At 33.8% G+C, this 23,228-nt stretch overlaps 2 protein-coding genes across 2 annotated transcripts; both read right to left on the bottom strand.

Annotated features, from left to right (window-relative positions):
* Positions 1–7,690: 7,690 nt before the first annotated feature.
* LOC145010185 (uncharacterized) lies at positions 7,691–10,571 on the bottom strand. The gene is made up of 2 exons (XM_078968757.1): positions 8,437–10,571; positions 7,691–7,841 (listed from the first exon to the last, which is right to left on the bottom strand). The coding sequence occupies exons 1-2, from the start codon at positions 10,569–10,571 to the stop codon at positions 7,691–7,693; spliced, it is 2,286 nt and encodes a 761-aa protein (XP_078824883.1).
* A 604-nt stretch (positions 10,572–11,175) lies between these two features.
* On the bottom strand, positions 11,176–12,609 carry LOC145010184 (uncharacterized). Its single transcript, XM_078968756.1, has 2 exons — positions 12,129–12,609; positions 11,176–11,957 (listed from the first exon to the last, which is right to left on the bottom strand). Exons 1-2 carry the CDS (start codon positions 12,607–12,609, stop codon positions 11,176–11,178), a joined length of 1,263 nt encoding a protein of 420 aa, XP_078824882.1.
* Between the last annotated feature and the right edge of the window lie 10,619 nt (positions 12,610–23,228).

Raw genomic sequence — 23,228 nt, 5'->3', positions numbered from 1 at the left:
CCAGTATTCAACGATATATACCTTGGAAAGTCGCACGATGTACCTTTTGAAGCAAATGGGGTAGCATATAAGCGTGGATACTATCTTACTGACGGTATATATCCTCCCTTATCTGTTTTTGTGAAATTGTTTACATGTCCTAACGACCTGAAAAGGAAAAAGTTTAAAGAGGCGTAAGAGTCAACTAGGAAGGATGTGGAGCGAACATTTGGTGTACTTAAGAGACGTTCGCAAGTACTAACGGTCGAGGCAAGGTCATATGAGGTGAAAAGGTTACAACACATAATGTATGCATGTATCATATTGCCTAATATGATTCTTGAAGACGAAGGAAGAGGGGTATGCCGATACAACGAAAATGAAGTTTTGCCAAATGTCGAAGGAGTAGCCGTTGGTACATAAGAGTATAGGGTGAATAGAAGAGAAGTACACAATCGTGACATTCACCACGCCATTCGTGTTGATTTGGTGGAGCACATTTATAGGGCTCATATTCAGTCGCCGTTAAAGTTTTGTCACGGTAATTTGTTTGACGAATCAGACAAAGATTCTGATATGTTCGTCAAGAGTGAAGATTCCGATGATGAGAGTGACGCTGGGGAGAATGATACAGACGATCAAAGTGATGAAGAGGACGATGAGGGCGATGACGGAGACGATGATTCCGAGTGACGTATTTTGGTTTAAATAAAATTAGGATATTAATTATGTTTTCTATGTTGTGGGTTGTTTGATTTTTTTTTTTTTTTTTTTTTTTTGCATTTTTTTTCTACTTATTTAAATGTTAGGTTTAATGTAATTTTTATTTTAATTAATGAAATGTTTTTTATTTTTAATTAAATTTTATGTTTGATATTAATTTAAAAATTATAAATCGTAAAAAATCAATTTTATTTAATAAAAAAAAAAGTGAGGGAAGGGTTTTCCACTCATTCCTTAGCTTTTAGATGAAAGAAAGGAAAATAGGGAAAATAAGGTATGACCCACAAAAAGTGAGATGACGAATCAGACGAAGATTCTGATATGTTCGTCGAGAGTGAAGATTCCGACGACGAGAGTGATGCTGGGGAGAATGATACAGACGTTCAATGTGATGAAGAGGACAACGAGGGCGATGACGAAGACGATGATTCTGAGTGACGTATTTTGATTTAAATAAAATTATGAGATTAATTATGTTTTCTATGTTGTGGGTTGTTTGATTTTTTATTTTTTTTTTGCATTTTTTTCTACTTATTTAAATGTTAGGTTTAATGTAATTTTTATTTTAATTAATGAAATGTTTTTATTTTTAATTAAATTTTATGTTTGATATTAATTTAAAAATTATAAATCATAAAAAAATCAATTTTATTTAATAAAAAAAATAAGGAAATGATTTTCCACTTATTCCTTAGCTTTTAGACGAAAGAATGAAAAATAAGGGAAATAAGGTATGATTTAAAAAAAAGTGAGATAAATTTCCCTGGACACCCTCCGGTCTAAGAATTGTTGGCGTGTTTATATCAATAATTTACAAATTTAGAACAAATTGAAACAAAGTGTATATGACGTTAGCTTTCATGAAGTCAACATGGGCCGGTAGCTTTAGTTAACAAAATAATAAACAAGTATATTGACCTTCTCCTCATAAAATAAGTATAACTAGCAGGAATCAAGTGTGCGCCTTTGGCTCTGTGTTGCATTTAAATGATGATAAATATTTATGTGGAAAGTGTCAATGGATAGTTTGACGTTATGTGGATTGGAGGGTTGTGGGTTAACTGCTTATGTAAGGTACGTTGGTTTGTAATATAATATTTATTTATATACCCATATGGAAGGTATTTTACATGATAACACTAAAGGATAGGAATGAACGCAACATAAACGTAAAGGAAATAAACATAGGGAAACATAAAGACAACGCCATCGTTTAGTCATCAGTTGTATCTTTGATTGTGCGTTTGTATTTTCCAATTCGTTTATGAATTGATCCAAGCATGAAGGAGATGTTGTCTTCCATGGACTGGTCCTCCTCTTTGGTATCTTGCAGGATTGTTTTCAGGATTCTGGAGATGGGGTTGTCACCATCTGTCGAGAGACAGGTGTGAGAGGTTTCATCCATGGTGAAGCCTTCTTGTAATTTCGTCTGAGCTGCTTCAATAAGATCTGCTACTTCTCGAATGTAAGCAATGAGTGAGAGGAGCACGTGGTGGAATTGTTGGTTGTTCATCTTTTAATATGCCTATTGTACGTGTTTGGCTTTTTATAGAATTTATGAAAAGAGTGAAGAGGGGGGGGGGGGGGGGGGATGTTATGGGTGTGGTTAATCAATGACGTGTGTGTATCTAAATTTCTGTGGGTGGCATTGTTGTTATAGTAGGTTAGATAAGTCATTGCATGCAATTGTATTTAGGGTGTGAGGTGGCCTGTTTTGGTGGTATTAGTAATGCGGCCTATATTTGTGTAGGTGTGTATATGATTAAAATATTTGTTATTAACACTATTGGGGTTGAAGTTGAGTTTTTTTATAGTAATGTATATATAATGGTAGTAGAGAGTTGTTTACGTAGTATCGGATGTTGTTCTTATTTTTATTTTTTTTTTAATAGTAAGTTTTTTGGGACCAGTAGTTTCAATCGATTTTGAAATTGAGTATTGTTCGCATTTGTATGAGTGTAGTCGATGAATCGATAAAGCAAGAACATATGAGTTTTGATTCGCAATTGGATTGATGATTGAGGGATGATTCGTGAAGAAAAACGCGAAGTCAAGGACTGTGAAATTGTTGTTTGCAAGAATTTAAAAACTCGATTGTGGAGTTGTTGATGCTCATTTTGCGAAAGTAAAACAATCGAGTGTTTGTATCTGTGAATCAATTTGAAGTCAATTGGGTTAATATTCGCATATGGGTTCAACATATGAATTTTTGATTTCGCAAGTTTAGAGTTCAAGAACTAAACTGTGTTCGCATCTGGAATGAAAATTTTGTGGTTCGCATTTGATTAATTAGGTTAAAATGCGAAGGTGATTAATGCGAAGGGATGCGAAGGGTGTAAGAATGAAGATGCGAAGTATTTCACAGTAGAATGCGAATTGGGGAAGAAAACAGAAATTTTCAAATATTGTCCCTGGAGTTTCGCATTTTTGGAAATAAATACTCAACTTCGCAAATGGGGGTCATAAAATGATGAAATTGCAGAATTTTTAAAGAGATACACACACATAGACAACCACACATATATTTAGAAAATTAAACTAAAAGATGATAAATTACAGATTTTAGCATTGTTCTTTGAGAATAAATTACTAAAAATGGGATATAGACAATTATAAGACATTGTTCTTGACTTTTGAGTCCAAAGACGTATGATCCGAACTTTAATTGTGAAATCGTCCTTGATTGAGTCAATTTCCTTTATAGGAGTAATATGTTCCATTGTACCTTGCAAGTTAAAAAAAAAATTTACATTAAATTAGACAATTATAATCAGCACACAGAAAAAAACAATCAAACAGTCAAGAAGAAAGTACATTGGTAGGCTGTTACGATTAAATTAGACAATTATAATATGCGTTTTTCCAGGTGAGTATTCATATAAAATATTTATTTCCTTAATTAAAACAACAAAAGATATATTTTTATTTATTTTTCCAATTTGCATAACTTTTTTTATTGATTTAATAAAGTTGCATACCAAATTGTTAGGCTGTTACGATTTCACCACCTAAAATATGTATATTTGTATTATAATATATTATCTTGTTAGTATTTCATGAATGCAATCAATAACACTGCTTTGAATGCGAAGTTGGATTTAGCTTTGCTATAAGTTTCAATCGATTTTGAAATTGAGTATTGTTCGCATTTGTATGAGTGTAGTTGATGAATCGATAAAGCAAGAACATATGAGTTTTGATTCGCAATTGGATTGATGATTGAGGGATGATTCGTGAAGAAAAACGCGAAGTCAAGGACTGTGAAATTGTTGTTTGCAAGAATTTAAAAACTCGATTGTGGAGTTGTTGATGTTCATTTTGCGAAAGTAAAACAATCGAGTGTTTGTATCTGTGAATCAATTTGAAGTCAATTGGGTTAATATTCGCGTATGGGTTCAACATATGAAATTTTGATTTCGCAAGTTTAGAGTTCAAGAACTAAACTGTGTTCGCATCTGGAATGAAAATTTTGTGGTTCGCATTTGATTAATTAGGTTAAAATGCGAAGGTGATTAATGCGAAGGGATGCAAAGGGTGTAAGAATGAAGATGCAAAGTATTTCACAGTAGAATGCGAATTGGGGAAGAAAACAGAAATTTTCAAATATTGTCCCTAGAGTTTCGCATTTTTGGAAATAAATACTCAACTTCGCAAATGGGGGTCATAAAATGATGAAATTGCAGAATTTTTAAAGAGATACACACACATAGACAACCACACATATATTTAGAAAATTAAACTAAAAGATGATAAATTACAGATTATAGCATTGTTCTTTGAGAATAAATTACTAAAAATGGGATATAGACAATTATAAGACATTGTTCTTGACTTTTGAGTCCAAAGATGTATGATCCGAACTTTAATTGTGAAATCGTCCTTGATTGAGTCAATTTCCTTTATAGGAGTAATATGTTCTATTGTACCTTGCAAGTTAAAAAAAAAATTTACATTAAATTAGACAATTATAATCAGCACACAGAAAAAAACAATCAAACAGTCAAGAAGAAAGTACATTGGTAGGCTGTTACGATTAAATTAGACAATTATAATATGTGTTTTTCCAGGTGAGTATTCATATAAAATATTTATTTCCTTAATTAAAACAACAAAAGATATATTTTTATTTATTTTTCCAATTTGCATAACTTTTTTTATTGATTTAATAAAGTTGCATACCAAATTGTTAGGCTGTTACGATTTCACCACCTAAAATATGTATATTTGTATTATAATATATTATCTTGTTAGTATTTCATGAATGCAATCAATAACACTGCTTTGAATGCGAAGTTGGATTTAGCTTTGCTATAAGTTTCAATCGATTTTGAAATTGAGTATTGTTCGCATTTGTATGAGTGTAGTTAATGAATCGATAAAGCAAGAACATATGAGTTTTGATTCGCAATTGGATTGATGATTGAGGGATGATTCGTGAAGAAAAACGCGAAGTCAAGGACTGTGAAATTGTTGTTTGCAAGAATTTAAAAACTCGATTGTGGAGTTGTTGATGTTCATTTTGCGAAAGTAAAACAATCGAGTGTTTATATCTGTGAATCAATTTGAAGTCAATTGGGTTAATATTCACATATGGGTTCAACATATGAATTTTTGATTTCGCAAGTTTAGAGTTCAAGAACTAAACTGTGTTCGCATCTAGAATGAAAATTTTGTGGTTCGCATTTGATTATTTCGGTTAAAATGCGAAGGGATGCGAAGGGTGTAATAATGAAGATGCGAAGTATTTCACAGTAGAATGCGAATTGGGGAAGAAAACAGAAATTTTCAAATATTGTCCCTGGAGTTTCGCATTTTTGGAAATAAATACTCAACTTCGCAAATGGGGGTCATAAATGTTGTGATTTTTTTTAATAATCTAATATTTTATAGGACTCAGTAAGCACTGCTAGTAAACACTGTTGATATATTCATGGTAATTTTATAAGGTTACATTACATACGCAAAATATGATATGGTTTTTAAGTTAGTAGGAATAGTAGTAAAAGGGTTGGTACTACAGAGGTAATAAGAAGTGGAGATAAACAAAGGGTTAGGAATATAGAACTGGTACACAAAGCCATTGTCTTTATTGCGACCGACGTGCTCGTTTCGGGCCTGCATCAGATTTGTCCATACCTGTGATGTAATGTTAACAATCAGTTGTTTTTTTTGGTATACTTGTTTAACGTGTAATGAGTATTACCTGTATTTTCAAAATTTAATGCCCTCTTGACTTTGGGTTGATTTTGTGCGGATGAACACGTAGGTGTTTTATGAGGAACATTAGAGGAGGATGTATTTTCTGAAGGTGGGGTTGTTATTGATGATGATTGAGAAGAGTTGTCTTCGATATCAGTTATTATGAAACGGATGTTCCTTTCAGTTGACGTGTTTGTGATCCTTAATTTCATCTTTTTTGTGATACCTTCAGTCTCTTTTATAATGTTGGGCAATTTTTTCCTATGGTTTGGGTCGCCTTCTAGTATGAGTTTATCTGCTGTTGTTCCAAATATTTTCTAGCCAGCGTTGTCAGATAAGGTAACCGTCATTGAGGAAGTTGGGTCCGTAATTGTTGCCATAAGCTTGTACCTATGTGCATGAATGATATGAGTTCATAGAATTTGTTTATATATTTCAATTTTTGTTTTGAGGGTGTTGTGACTTACATGGGAGTTGGAGAGGTGATCGTTCCGTGTGATGGACAGAACCAGTCCTTTCCTTGTTTTAGTGTTGATATCTTACACTGTGGACAGAAAACTTGGTACCAATAATCTGAAAAAACGTACTCTATTATGGATGCCTCTGCTGTAAAAGTTTTTTCCTGTTAAAGAATCAAAATCTATAATATATATGATAATATTGATAAAGGGAAGGTGGATATAACTTTGACAGAGTAGAAGTGTACCAAGAGATCTGAATGTTTTTTCTCATTTATCTCTGTAAGTGGCACTGGAAGTCCAAACAGAGGTATTGAAGCAGCATTTATCTTGTAGCTGTGAATTTTAGAGACTGTTAGTATAGACATAAACATGATTATAATATATTGTTTTTAGAACGGTACCTGTCCAGAAGTGTATCTGTTTCTTTGATAGGTGGATTTACGTATATGTGAGTTGCACTACTAGTTCCTAATCTTAATGAACCTTGAAATGAAGTTTTTGTGATTATTTTAGATTCTTTTATTGGTAGTTGTATCAGTAATAATACACATTGGTTTTTCATCAAACGTACCACCATAATCCATGATTCGGACGTTTGTGACAACAATGACAGTAGGAGCAGGTGCATTCTGAATTGCGTTCCGATTAAATTTTGAAGGTGCGTCAGTGCATTCTTTCCACAAGCTTATCGCAATATCTTCACCACTGTTGATTGCATGTTTTAAGTATGGTAATCAGTATATATGTATATTTTCAAAAGGTGCAACACTTACAATTCATTCCTTAGAATGAGGAGCAGGTAAGGTTCATCGTTTTTCTTAATACAGGCCACCAGTTTAACGAAAACTCCTAAGAAATCTGCACAATGAATGACAACTAATATGTTACATACGTGTTGTGTAAGAGGTATGTACAACATATTAATATTGAAAGTAGTTTGTAAAAGAACATGTATTGTTATGTCAATATTTTGTGGTCCATTTATGTAATATAATACCTGGGTATTGGTTGATATAAGCTGGTATTTGGCTTTTTGGTATGAAGTTAAACCAGTGTGTTGGAATAGTAACTGTGTCTGGGATAGAGGTAATACATGACGCGGTGCCAACAGCGATGTATATTGGATTGTGTAACCATTTCTGGTATGCGTCTGGTTCTCCACATCCATATTTAGTCAACGTGTAGCATTTAGAAATAGCAAGAGCAGATTGTACAAAGCCTTGATCCTTTCTTTGACCAAGAATTTGGATTGCATCACCCTGATATATTAGTAGGAAGCACGTGGAAGTGAGTTTATGAATGGAATGGATGAATATTAATAAGATGGTTCAGAAACTTACATATTTGTCGACCGCTAAAAACCAGGTTTCATGACCTCGGACCTGTGGCGTCCATGTACGGAGAATGCGTACCTGCAGTGCTGTTCCCGGAGATGCATACCCTAGCTCTGAGATTGCAGTGAATATTTCAGACATGTGGCTGACACAAGGTTTGAGAAAAAAAACTGGATGTTAGATGTTTTTCTGCAAGGAAAATTGTATATGTTTACAGATGTACTATGATATGATCAATCAATAAAGATGTGATGTATTATAATATATGTTTGTAGAACATCAATATGATAGAAGACTCGGAAGATAGGCAGGGATTGCAATTTGTTCTATAAGAAAATATATTCATATTTTGCTGGTTATTGTAATACAGAAAGGCAGCAAGAGTCTGATGTAAGATGATTTATGTTTACAAAAGATGGATATGCATTCGACCTCATAAATAGTAATTGTGCGCAAGAAATCTTTAAAGACAACATTTTTTGTTTTGCTATGTGCACCACCAACATCAGATTGTATCAGTACTTTAATAGACTGTGGAGATGTAGCACGAGAGAGGGCAACATAAAGTTGTCCATGTGTGAAAATTGGTTCCGGCAAAAAAAACTCCGATTTTAGATAGTGATTGACCCTGGCTTTTGTTAATTGTCATGGCATAACAAACCCTGACTGGGAATTGCTTTCTAATGAAGGTAAAAGGGATTTCAGGACTTTTGTGTATAAATTTTATCCGGGGCAGGTACACTTGTTTTCCGATGGATGTGCCAGTAATTATTGTTGCCTGTATCACGTTTGGCAATAACTGTGTAACAATTAACCGTGTACCGTTGCATAAACCTTCTCTTTGGTTGATATTTCTTATTAGCATAATAGGAGTGTTATTTTTCAGTGATAGTTTGTGGGGTGGGATAGCAGGAAAGGTGAGCCCGTTCAGGTATTCGACTGGATAGAAAGTGCTAAATTCTAAAGATTGGTTTCCATTAGATTCTATTGTGTCAACACTTCTATAAGATGTTGTCTTATTAGGGGTAAGTTCTAGGACGAGCTCGTTTATTATGTTCGCCGTATCATTCTTTGGACATACAATCGCCCTACCTGCCAATACAGATGGAGAAGGATTGAGAAGAATCCCGTCACCATATACAAAATTTATAAGATTTTTCAATGCATTTTCTCCTGGTAGTATAGTGAGGGAAGAGGGTATTTCAATCCATTTTGTGTCTTTTTTATCAATAGGATCTGATTCTCCTAAAACACCATCCCCAACGTTTAGTAACCATGCTGCAAATTCTGATACAGATAGCTCTGATTCTGAATAGGTGCCCGTACTCATTAGACGCATATTATGGTTTAACTTATAAACTGTAAAACATGGCCATAGGTATGATTTGGGTAAAGTCAAACTAATGATATGTGAGATTGTACTTTTTGGGGAAACAGGTAATGTTTGACGAAAATCCCCTCCTAACAGTACGGACATTCCACCAAACACCTTAGTATCACAATCTAGAATATCTCTTAAGGAACGGTCCAGGCATTCGAAACAACGCCTATCATTCATTGGGGCCTCATCCCAGATAATGATAGACGTACGTTTCAATAACTCTGCAAGTAGGGTTTTCTTTGAAATGTTGCATGCGACTTTTTGCGAAAGGTCAATCGGTATACTAAATCTGGAATGAGCAGTTCTACCTGATGGTAGCAACAATGATGCTATGCCCGATGCAGCCACAGCAAGTGCGATCTTCCCAATAGAGCGGAAGTATGCAAGTAATGTAGTCCAAAGAAATCTCTTGCCTGTCCCGCCATGTCCGTAAATGAACAGGAGAACCTGTTGTCCGTCTTTTTCAGACGAGACAACCAACTTATAAATGCGGAGTTGTTCACTATTTAATTGTGATAGCATGCGTTGGTGGTCTACTTTGAGTGTGTCTGTGTCATATGATGTCTCTTCTAGAATCAGTCGATTTTGCAGTAGTCTAATTGTCTCTTCCGTTGGTTTTGGCAGATGGAAGTCAGTGACCGATTTCGAAGGAGTCGAGGACTGAAGAATTCCTTCCAGCTCAAACAGAACCAATTGTTGTAAATGAGCATCACCTATATGTAAATTTGATCCCAATTTCTGTGAATTGATATTGTACAGTGAGTCGTCACTCATTTTTCTCCATCCAATTTCCCACAGGGACATAGGATCGCTAACGTCACAGTGAAGAAGCAAGCGACAGAAAAGTGATCTTAGTTGGAATGAAGTTGCCCACTCAGATGCTTCAGTAAATGCGGTCATCCATTCTTTTTCTTCTCCAATCAGGCCCAATGCATCACATGCAACACGAAAATTTGGATAGACCTTGTTGCAAACGGTACGGATATCCTCATAGGATGTGCAACCAACCTGATGACAAAGCAACATTCGTAGATAGAACAATTCCCCTGCAGAAGGGTGCACAAATATAAGTCTACCTATCGCACTGCTTGTCATACGTTTTCTTCGTTTCCAGATTTTTGCATCCTTATCCCACCAATACTTTGTGGGAAACGCAACATAAGTGAGATTTGTTCCTAATGATTCCCACTTATTATTTTCAAACCATCCTAATAGTAGACTGTAACCGAAATCTGGATGTTGAACAACATCATGGATGAGAGTGTTTTCTTTGAAGTAAACTGTCTGCTTATCTGGGAGATGAACTGGGAGTATCATGACTGATGGTTCGCGCTCATGAATGGGAAAATCAAAAATACGCCAGGCAGCCTCGTGAGGGCAAAGGTAAGGACCGTCAACAAAATTTCGTATTTCGTCGACGACAATGTGTTGTGAAGAGGTGGTACGTTGACCAACCGACACATTTTTCTGAACAACAAACCTCACCCGCTCCATTCCTTTGGAAACATATTTGAACAAATATTTTATCATCATATTCCAACCACAGTACTCCACATTAATATGAGCGTCAAAACGACTGCATAACCTTTTATTGTATGGGACAACATATCTATTATCTACCTGGATCCCATTCTGTAGTGTATGGTGTGCCACACAATCTCTCTTATAATGTGCATAACCCTCTTTGTCAAAGGTTGTACAGTGTTGGAATGGTTTTGGAAATTTTTTCTTACATTTGTCATCTTTCATACATGGAGCATTTACATTTAGCAAACCACATGGACCATGGATCATACACGTTGTAATGGTGTGGTATAATAATGGTTCTGATGATGGATCTGGCAGTTCAGCAGTAACAAATGCATCAATGTCAGAAGGCTCTTGTATTTTATGTGATGCAGCAACCCACAACAGCGTATGACAATGAGGTAAGCCCCGCTTTTGGAATTCAATTGTGTACAGGTCTACAAAAAAAAGTCGTTTAAAATTATTGTAAAGTAACCCAGAAATGAAAGAGACAAAAATAATGTATATATATTTAACTAAGAATTAATATATACGACTTACGTGCTACTACAGGTCCAAATGTTTTGTCTTCTTAAAGAAATCTTATAAAGGTCTTTACTTTCATGTGGAAAACACGTGAAATGATATCGGCTCTACTATGTACATCGTTTTGATTATGGAGCAACATGTATCGTCTAATTTCTGGCCACTTCACATTGCATGTAAAGGTGATAAAATATTGTGGATTCCCATGTTCTCTACAAATGGAGAGGGCATCTTGATAGTGGTTGTACATGTATCGGGGGCCACCGACAAAAGAAGGGGGCAAAAGCACACGTCTACCAACAGAACGGCTTTCTGTATCTCCGTTAGAAAGTGCATCATAGATCCCACTGATGAAATCAGATCTAAGATGTTCCTGATTATTTTGATAGAATTCAAGACGAGACTGTTCGATACATGTATAAGCATCAACTAAAAACTGTTGAAACAATCTACATGAATTAAGTATAAGAGAGTGTATATTACAACGTGCGTGTATCTGATAACTATAGTACATGTTCACTGTTAAGTTTCTAGCTTTGGAACCCGATTCATTGAAAAGTTTCGGCCTAGGTGACCACCCGTCCTCACCATACGGGAAAAGCAGAGGGTATTGCAGTGGCATGTAACTTGGATGGAGGTTACTAACCCGCTGTGCCTGACCACCCTTAGAATGTATAAGTATATCGTATCTACTACTGACACAGTCGTCACCAAAAACAATGCATCCCAAAGTACCAGGTGCGGGAGGAGTGTAGCGTCTGTCCGGAACATCATTGAAAAGACAAACCACATATTCATCTAAATTTCTTTCTTCAGCAATTTGTTTCGCTGTTTTAAAGGTACGTACATATTCGTTATGTAGTGTAAGTATAGCCATCAATAACTCAACAATTCCTGGATCCAAAGGTTGCTTCGTAGGGTCCTGGAAAGCTGCCAGCCTATTAGACAACTCATGCTACGTGTCTACCATATATAACTGCAAAAACCTCGGAGGCTTACCATCATTAGGGCAAAAAGAACCTATAGAATGTGACAGCTGACCAGATACCTTAAACACATAAGGGCCTCCACCTCTGTTAATATCGTCATCAACCACAGCCCTAAAAGATGTCATAGAAAACATGCTATTGTAAGCTCTGATATTCTGCCTAAAAGAAGCACAAGTATACAAAGAAGATAATTGTGGAGGAGGAAGAAGAGGGTAAGGCAATATAACAGCACCAGACCTGCAACATCGCGTATAACAGGGACGATCCTTTTCTGATAAATACAAAACCCTTTCAGCATACCAGAAAAAGGCGGAACAAAATTGACAGATGAAAGTTGAATCACCCAAGTCATCATAAACAGGCAAAGGCGAGGGCAAATTAACCATAGGAAACATAGCCAGGCGAGGAGAATGTCCCCGTTTAGAAGCAGGTAAAGCCGACGACGAAACCCCTTGTCGGAATTCCAAACGGGAAGTGGAAGGAAGAGCCATGATGCAAAGAGGAAACGAAAAACACACAATACACAACGAAGAACAAAAATTAAACAAAGGAAACAAACCTGAAGAAGTGATCGACAGAAAAAGGAAGAAGAGTTGAGAAGCAGTAGGAAGGTTTGACGAATGGTGAAGGAACGTTTGACCTTACGTGGGAAAAACAAATAAAGAAGGAAAGATAAAGGCGGTGGGTGTGTCCAATGTGTTAAATCAGTTAAAGAACAGGGGTTAGAACCGTGTAAAGCAAAAATTAATGTGGCAGATATGTAAAAAGGAGTAATCATGTGGCAAAATTCTAATTTACGAAAAGTTCCTGTTCACCAACCCATTTGTGAATTAATATATATATAATGACAAGTAATAAGCCTAAGACTTTAATTGGGACCCGATTTTATATGGGCTATTTTAAATAATAATAATAATAATAACTAAGACAGAAGCATGGACAAATTTTCTTATCCAGAAATCTCCATGGAGACTTTTAATATATTACATGTTTATATATTAATTATATAAATATATTAGATATGAATATGGATGTTGAGCGATTAAGATGGGCAAGAGAGAATATGGATGTACCTAGATGAAAATGTTGTGGTAGACATGTTGTAGTAGTTTATTAGCCTGTTTATTAGACATTAGGCGAATATTCGTACGTTGCGTAAAATATAATAATATATTTAAAATTATATATATATATATATATATATATATATATATATATATATATATATATATATCAATGATGTTGTTGTTAGCTCTTATATAATATAATAAGTTGGTATAAACATTGTTTGTTATGAATTATCTAATAATATACACATCTTTTAAAATTATATAATCTCAATTGGCTCAATGGTTTTATATGCGAGTTATTTATGAATAAAAATAAATATAGTATATAGTTCAATGATATTTATAGTTGTTGTCATGATTACTTAATTTTAAAAAGTTTATTTGTTTAATATTTTAATTATTATCATTGTACTTATTTAAAACATAAAGCATTGTTTTTGTTTTTAAAAGTAACAATATAATTTTTGTATATAATGTTACTTTTATTTATTGTTGTTCTCAGTTATTTAAAATCATGTATTTGGAAAACAATTAATTATTTTAATTTGGTGTCAGAAATTGAACATTTTTAAAATTTATTTGATAAATATTGTTAATTTCTTTGACTATAATTATTTAAAACAACAAATAAAGTTTTTTTATTAATAACATTATAATTTTTATATAATATTACTTTTAACTATTTTTATTGTAAGTTATTTTTAAACTAATTATCTGAAAACTCTTAATGATTATAAAAAATCGTTTCGTGGTTTTTTTTTATTAATTTAAGATTACAATTTAGGTTCAACGCTATAATTTATAACATTTAACTATTTATAAAATTGTCTTTCGATTTTTTTCAAGTTTAACTGAAATTTAGATTAAAGTTAAACGTTTAACATTATATTGAAATTAATAATTTAACTATTTTGCATAAAATCATAATTTTTACAAAAATCGTGACTTCAAAATGACAATTGCTTACATACAACAACATATCTAAACTAATAAGTTAACTATAATATGTTAAAAATTTAAAGTTGGAATTTTGCAAATAGAAGTAAAATATGATATTCTAATATTGTAGTTTAGTTAATTTATTATTAGAATTTAGTTTTTGCATTAATTTAACATTATTAACCAATTTATAATAATTATTATAAAGAAATTGAAAAGTCAGAGATGTTTTAAATGCATGTGGTGCAAGTAAAAATGTCTCTTTTATATAGATACTAGGTGAATGTCTGTGTGTTGCTTAAAAACACATATATAGTTGAAATATTTACAAATATATATATATATATATATATATATATATATATATATATATATATATATATATATATATATATATATATATATTTAAATATAACAATAACGTTGTTATTAAATTTGATATAATAATTTGCATACAAAGTTGATATAATATGTTTATTATTTTGACTTATAAGATAATATATACATCTATTAAAACTGCATAATCTCAATCGTTTGAATTACCTCTATGTGTGAGTTACTCATAAATAAAATTACATATAATATATGGTTTAATTTTATTTATAGTTGTTGTTATTGTTAATTAGTTTTTTAAATTTATCTACTTAACGTTTTAATTTCTATCATTGTAATTATTTAAAACATCAAACATTGGTTTTCAATTTTTAATGTAACAATATAATCATTTATATAGAGTTATTTTTTACTATTGTTATCGTAAGTTATTTTAAACTACTTATTTGAAAACTTTTAACGATTATAAAAATATATTTAGGAAATATTTTAGTTAAATTGAGATTATAATTTAGTTTTTGCATTTAACATTACAATTTATCACTTTTAACTATTCACAAAATATTCGTTAAGTGTTTTAAGTAGAACTAAAATTTATATTTAAGTTGACTCTGTAATGTTATATCTAAATTAATAATATAAGTATTTTCTCTAAACTGTTTAAAAGTTGTAGCTTTAAACTGATAATGGTTTACATATAATAACATATTAAATATAATAAATTAAGCATAATATGTTAAAAGTTAAAGACATAACTTTATAAATATAAGTAAATATATTACTTTAATACTGAAATTTAGTTTATTTATGATTACACTTTAGATTTGATATTTATTTAACCTCATTAACCAGCATATAATCATTATTAGAAAGACTCTATAGTTATTACATTAAACTCTTTACAAAATATTCCTTGGGTTGTTTAAGTTCAACTAAAACTTATATTTAAGTTGATCGTGTAATGTTATATTTAAATTAATAATTTAAGTATTTTATACAAATTGTTCAAACAATATATTAAAACTAATAAATTAAGTATAATATGTTAAAAGTTAAAAAACATAACTTTATAAGTACAAGTAAAGATATTCTTTTAATACTAAAATTTAGTTTATATATGGTTAAACTTTAGGTTTGATATTTATTTAAACTTATTAGCCAAGTTATAATCATTATTATAAAGAAATTGAAAAGACTTGAGAGTTTCAAATAAATGTGGTGAAAGGAAAAATACAATAATGTATTTGAAATCTTTACAAATTAATATGTGTATTTTAAATATGTCAATGGCGTTGTTAGCTTTTATATAATAAATCTTATATTAAGTTGGTATAAATATTATTTGTTTTGAATTATATGATAATATAGACATCTTTTAAAATTCTATAATTTCAGTTCTATTAATGGCCTCTACATGCGGATTACTCATGATAAAAATTAAGTATAATATATGATTTAATGATATTTATAGTTGTTATAATTAATTAATTTTAAAAAATTTATTGTCTTAAGATTTTAATTTTCATCATCATAATTATTTAAAAACATCAGATATTGTTTTTGTTTTTAACGGTAACAATATAATTTTTGTACATAATATTACTTTTAATTGTTGTTGTAAGTATTTAAAAATAATCTATTTGGAAACTCTTAATTATTTTAATTTTGTTTCATAAATCTGACTTTTTTTAATATATATTTGATAAATATTGTTAGTTTTTTATTGTAATTATTTAACACAACAAACATTGTTTTTGTTTTTAAAGATAATATTATAATTTTTTTATATAATATCACTTTTAATTATTAGTATTGTAAGTTATTTTTAAGCTACTTATTTGAAAATTATTAACGCTTATAAAAAATAGTTTCATGCTTTTTTTGTTAATTTAGGATTTCAATTTAGTTTTAATATTATAATTTATAACTTTTAACTATTTATAAAATGGTTTCTCAATTTTTTTCAAGTTTAACTGAAATTTGATTTAAATTAACTAATTAACATTATATTGAAATTAATAACTTTAACTATCTTGCATAAAATCATAAATTATACAAAAGTGCTAACTTTAAAATGATAATTATTCACACACGAACAACATAGTTTCACTATTTTTATTGTAAGTTATTTTTAAGCTATTTATTTGAAAATTAATAACGATTATAGAAATAGTTACATGATTTTTTGTTTTAGGATTACAATTTAGGTTTAACATTATAATTTATAACTTTTAACTATTTATAAAATTGGTTATCAATTTTTTCAAGTTTAACTGAAATTTTGATTTAAGTTAATTATTTAATATTATATTGAAATTAATAATTTTAACTATTTTGCATAAATTCATAAATTATACAAAAGTGGTGACTTTAAAATGATAATTGTTCACACACGAACTGTAACGCCCCGTTTCTGGTACGTAATTGATATACTTTTATATCAATTGTATTAGTGACTCGACGAGTGGCAGCCATAACTCGTCGAGTAGATGCGAGGTTGGGACGCGGGTTTAAGTAATATACTCGCGGAGTCCGCGATTGGACTCGACGAGTAGGCCGATCTAGATGAAACCCTAATTAAAGGGTTTGCACCCTATTTAAACAACATTATGAGCTTCAAGTCCAACATCCATCACCTCCAGAGCATTTCTTTCAAAACCTTAATTCCCTTTTGGCAAACTTGAGCTTTCTTAGTGACTTGGAGGGTTTTTGGTGCATTGTGTATCTAGTAGAAGAGTTGGAAGGAAGAAGGATCAAGGGAGAAGGACTAGATCCAGGAGCAACATTATTTTCTCTTCACTTTCAGGTAATCAAGCTCAAAACATGACTTGTGGTTTTATAGGTTTTCTCCTTTGCCCCTTTATGGAGTTTTGGGGTCAATAAGCTTCATCCTTAAGACTTGGACGTTCCAAGTCGATTTACCTTCAGATCTAGACTCCAGAATCGAGTCCATGGCATAAAGATGCAAGCTTTATGGCCATATTAGCCCATGCACCCCTTTAGACCTCATTTGGGTCCTTAAAGCTTATACTTACATGCATGCACGTAAACTTCATAACTTTACATGCATGCACGTAAAGTTCATAACTTTACATGCTCGATCAATCATAGAAGCCCAGATCTACCTTTTGGATGAGATTTGTACGCCCGAAATCAAATTATAGACTTGGACAATAAGCGACTCGACGAGCTGTTCTTGGAACTCGACAAGTCCGGGGCTTCAGTCCCTAATCTTTTGTGGTTCAAAGGGACCAAACTGAGTAATAGCAAGCATTTAGATGAGTCCAGGGGAGTGATTTGACTTATTGTGATATAGCCACAATCTAGAAACCCTGGGACTCGACGAGTGTTAGAACACACTCGGCGAGTCCAAGGCAATCTTCTTACCCACCAGAACAGACACGATGAGTTGTTCATACAACTCGGCGAGTCGTAGTCTGGACGTGTTCATATGATGAAGATGAACTCGACGAGTTGTTCATACAACTAGAAGAATCGGATGAAGATTGACTCAAGGAATTATAGAAGGAGAACTCGTCGAGTCTTTGCTAATCTCGACGAGTAGAGTCGGGTAAGGGGGCAGAAGAAAGGATAAGGACTCGGCAAGTTGGCAGCCCAACTCGTCAAGTTGGGACAAATGGAAGTTGACTTTGACCAAGGGTAAAATAGTCACTTTACCTTGGGATTTGTTATCAACATTTGACTAAGTGTCTTTATGGGAATTGTAGTTGAGGAGTTACTGGAGCAGTAGTCAGACAGTTCCCGATCAGCATTTTAGCAGTCAGCCTTACGAGGTGAGTTTCCTTCTAGTAGGAACGGGTCTACGGCCACAATGTCGGCCCATTTAGATAATAGTAGTTCAGTATGCTTGATGTCTTTGTGATTCAGACATGTCTATGTGTTATGTGTTACGGGTTGCGGTCCGATGCAGTATGCATTATATGTTTTATTGTTATATGTTATGATTATGTTATATTATGTTCAGTCAGTTCCGGACTTCGGTCTGATGCAGAGGGCAAGGCCCTAGTCAGTTCTGTACTTCAGTTCGATGCCGTGGGTAAGGCCCTAGTCAGTTCCGGACTTCGGTCCGATGCAGTGCGCAAGGCCCTAATCGGTTCCGGACTTCGGTCCGATGCAGTGGGCAAGGCCCTAGTTAGTTCCGAACTTCGGTTCGATGCAGTGGGCAAGGCCTTAGTCAGTTCCAGACTTCAGTCTGATGCAGTGTATGTGCTTTATTTATTATTGCATGGTGTGTGGTAGTTTGAGGGAGCTCACTAAGCTTCGTGCTTATAGTTTCAGTTTTGGTTTCAGGTACTTCAGCTAGTAAGGGGAAGGGCTCGGGTTGATGGCATGGCACACACCACAGTTTTAGTCTAAGAGTTAGACTATGATATTATGACATGATTTTGATAGCAGTTGATAAGAGACATATTTTATGACATTTTGAGACACATGACTTATGTTTTTCTTATATGATATTTGGATATAATGGTTTTAGTAATGTTTTCAAATGATATTTTTGGCTTGTATTTTGGGGTTTTTTCACGAACAACATATTTAAACTAATAAGTTAACTATAATATGTTAAAATGTTAAAGTTATAATTTGTCACACCCCCAAACCAGGACGGCAGAAACGTATGGGAGCATATGACGTCATTGTATAGTATCATCCCAAGTAAATATGAATAAAACATAGCATTCCAAGCGACATAGATTGAAAATACATACTTACATAGTTTACATATTATACTTGTTTATCAGTTACACAAAAAGTGATAAAAAGTAAAATTTTGTAAGGTTGCACAATTTGATCTCATAGCAGAGTTGATTACCTGTTACTGGTTCCCTGAGAATACAAATCATTTTGAAAAGCATCAACTAAAAGGTTGGTGAGTTCATAAGTGTTTTTGTGTAAAATGGTTTTGTACTTGTTTAGAATAATTCTCGTAGTACTTTCAGAAAATCCGATATTTTCTATGAAAATGGTTTGTAAGTCTCGTTCCAAAACCGTGAATACATGCATGCATGTCCTTTGTTTTCCTTTTTTTGTAATTTTAAGGAGTGTGTTCCCAGAAAATCCAATATTTTCTGATGTATGAAAAATTGTACTCTTAAATCCTAAGACCAAAAGTGTAAGTGACGGTGTATTGAAAAATGATATGTAGTTTTATATTTAAATAAATCCAGTAAAGTGAAAGCTTCCCGTAAACCAGATGGTTTTGTTAATCTCTATGTGAGTTCTTATAACCATGCTAATATGACTGATATGCCTAAACACGACGTTCTTTAGGCGTCGGAGCCGGAGGGAACCTTTGTCACCCTAGACTTGTCGGTCTAACTGTAGCGAACAGCTGAGGTGTAACATCCCAAAAATCCATACCAAAATTTTTTCTGTAAATCATTACTAAAACCATGTTAATAAAAACATATCATAAAGCATAACATAATTCTATAATACTAATTCCAAAACATAATTTCATTATCAGAGTAAAACATCCTAGGCTGGCTAATCAATCGTGTGTGCCATGCGATCATCCCAAGCTCTTCCATCTGCTACCGGAAGTACCTGAAACCAAAACTGAAAACCGTAAACACGAAGTTTAGTGAGTTCCCCAACCTACCACATACCCTACACTAGGGCTGTAAACGAACCAAACGAACACGAACAAGGTCTTGTTCGTGTTCGTTCGTTTAATTTAGCCGAACAACAAACGAACACAAACGGATAAACGAACGAGATTTTCTTGTTCATGTTCGTTCGTTTAACAAATTACTTTGTTCATGTTCGTTCATTTATGTTTGTGAACATGCTAAACGAACATAAACAAACAAACATAAACAAACAAAGATAATAAAACACAATTGAACATATATGAACATAAACGAACATATATTATAGCAATATATTAAAAAATAATTGAATATAGATGAATATAAATAAACTTAAACGAATGAACATAAACGAACGTAAATGAACATCATAAACGAACGTTCACGAACATAAATGAACGAACGAGACCATTGTTCATGTTCGTTCATTTAACTAAACGAACGATAATTTTTGTTCATGTTCGTTCATTTATTAAATAAACGAACATAAACGAACTTCCCGCCGAACAGTTCACGAACGGTTCGCCGAACGTTCAGTTTGTTTACAGCCCTACCCTACACAAACACATACAACATATACTGGGCCACACCCGCTATTTCGAGCCTTGCCCTACCTCGGGCCCCACCCGCTACAACGGCCCTGCCGCTCCAGGTCCCGCTCGGATACATATCTGTTTCTTTTAGGCCCCACCCGCTAACCACATATAGTACAAATAGCATATAACACATAACTGAACATACCCTACTGCATTCTTGTTCTTAGGCCTCGCCTGTCTTGGGCCTCGCCCATGTCCTGTCACTAGTGAGATATGGAACACCGTCCATACCCTACTATTGGTGATATATGGGACCTCTCCCACACTTACCTTCCTACCAGGCACATACATGCATCACACAGACAACATCGGACCATGGTCCAGAATATCATACTAGCAAACAGTGCCTAGGGCTAACCGCCGAGTCTTCCTACTCATAACTAAATAGGTCGGCATTGTGGCCATAGACCCATTCACACAAAGGGAAACTCACCTGCACTGCTGAAATTTTGCTGATAACCCTCTGACTGCTGACCGACAATTCTCTGAACCGTTGCTCCACTAGCTCCCAAAGCTATCAATATCAATATCATACAACACTTAGTCCCAAACTGAACTCTTAGAAACCTTCTAAGTCCACTCTTGCCAAAGTCAAAGTCTTGGTCCAAGTCAACCTTCTTGACTGACTCTACTCGCCGAGTCACCCCAAGACTCGTTGAGTCCAGAAGTTCCGAAACTCCCATAATATGACTCAACTAGCCGAGTCACCCCAAGACTCGTCGAGTTCAACGATCTCTGAGTCCCATCCTGCCCAACTCACCGAGTCACCATTCAACTCACTGATCTAAGTCTTAACCCAGAAAGGGTTGAGGTTCTGCGACCAGACTCGCCGAGTCCAAGGCAATCTTTGACAGACTCGCTGAGTTGCTCTTCCAACTCGTCGAGTCCATGCTCAAGTTCATAAAACTCGCCGATTACACCCATGTGACTCGCCGAGTCTCTTCAGATCTCAAACCATACAGTGGTTTTTCGAGCCATGCAGGGGATCCAAACCATAGCTCAACTCATCTACAGTCTATCCCCCTCGTAAAGTTGGAAACTTTACGTGAAACCAAGAAGCTAAAAGCCTAAAACACTCTAGGGCTAGGTTTCTAGACAAGCATGCTTCACCAAAATCCCCCAAGACTGATACTTTATGGTTCTTTAGGCCGAAATACACCTAGATCTGAAGTAGCAACTTCAGATCTGGACTTCTAACTCAAAATGGCTCTTAATCCTGCCATAAAATCCCCAAATCTCATAACAAAGGTAACACTTTATGCAAAAGAGTGAAGGTAACGACTTCTTACCTCCTAATGCTCTGAAAGGTCGCACCAATTCTGGATCTAAAGCCAATCCTTGAATCACCAAAGGTTCCCTTCCTCCTTCTTCCTTCAAATCACCCAAAATGGCAAGAAAGCTTGAATGTGATAAAATGGAGGCTTAGGGTTTCGTGTTCTGGATAAGAGAGGCTATAGAGAACCCTAAGGGAGAGAATGACATGTTTATATAGTGCACAAAGCCCCGGAATTAGAGTTTCCCAATCCAGACCGGTCTCCCCGAGTCCACTCTCAGACTCGTCGAGTCGGTCACTTACGCTTCGACGCGGATCCCGCTTGGACTCATCGAGTTCCACCCGGGACTCGACGAGTTGACCCCTTTGACTTAGGTTTTTCCTTTCCTTTCTTGGTCTTTCTGATTGTAGGTGTTACATGAGGTGTGAGGTTGTCAATCCCGTATAGATCTATACACAATGGTCTCGCGCTCCCTCCAGGAGACTCTGGTTATAACACAAGATTTACGGTGTACGTTAGGTCGATACGGTGAAGGAATGTCTCACAAGAGCATTAACAAATTTACACGAACTTTGACTCCCATTATCGAATAATGAAAATGACATTACTAGTGTAAATTTACGACTCAAGTTTATATGACACGCATTTTACAACTTTATGACATACAACTTATTACTCATGCTTTAAAAGTCCTATGATAGGCAGATTATCACACACGAATTTTTCTGACATAAATTCTGTTTGGTGTACCATTTTGGTTAAATTCTTTATAATACTTTTTATAAATAATCATTAATGGACATGTCTAATGGTAATATATGTTGTGAAAATAGCATCATACTTTAGGTTTTAAGCCATCAAAATAGTGACAACGTAGCTACGACTATTTTACTAGTAAAAATTATTTTTAGCAAATTAATCAAGTTTTATAATTTGTTTAACACACCATATCCAGTTTGAAAATTTTGTAACACAAAAAATTTTATTTTTTTGTGACTCAAATAAGTCACGATTCTTAACCAGAATACTTATAATAACCTTGAAATTTATTATATTCAAAAATTTGTGTAAGTACAAGTGTTGAAAATGTATATGTCCTAGAGTTAAACATGTTTGAGCACAACACCCATATTTTCGCCATTTTTTAGTGTACAACCATGACCGCCAAAACTTTTTATATCATAAATATGTTATCAACATTTACTTTACAATTTAACACATGTTGAGAACCATTTTATTCAAGAATTTGTTCCATTTTCAACACATATCTAAGATGTGTGCAATTA

The sequence above is a fragment of the Lactuca saligna genome, chromosome 8 (assembly GCF_052625555.1).
Source record: "Lactuca saligna cultivar CGN05327 chromosome 8, ASM5262555v1, whole genome shotgun sequence".
NCBI classification, from domain to species: Eukaryota; Viridiplantae; Streptophyta; class Magnoliopsida; order Asterales; family Asteraceae; genus Lactuca; species Lactuca saligna.
Note: the sequence above shows the minus strand (reverse complement) of the source record. Positions and strands in the feature narration are given on the sequence as shown.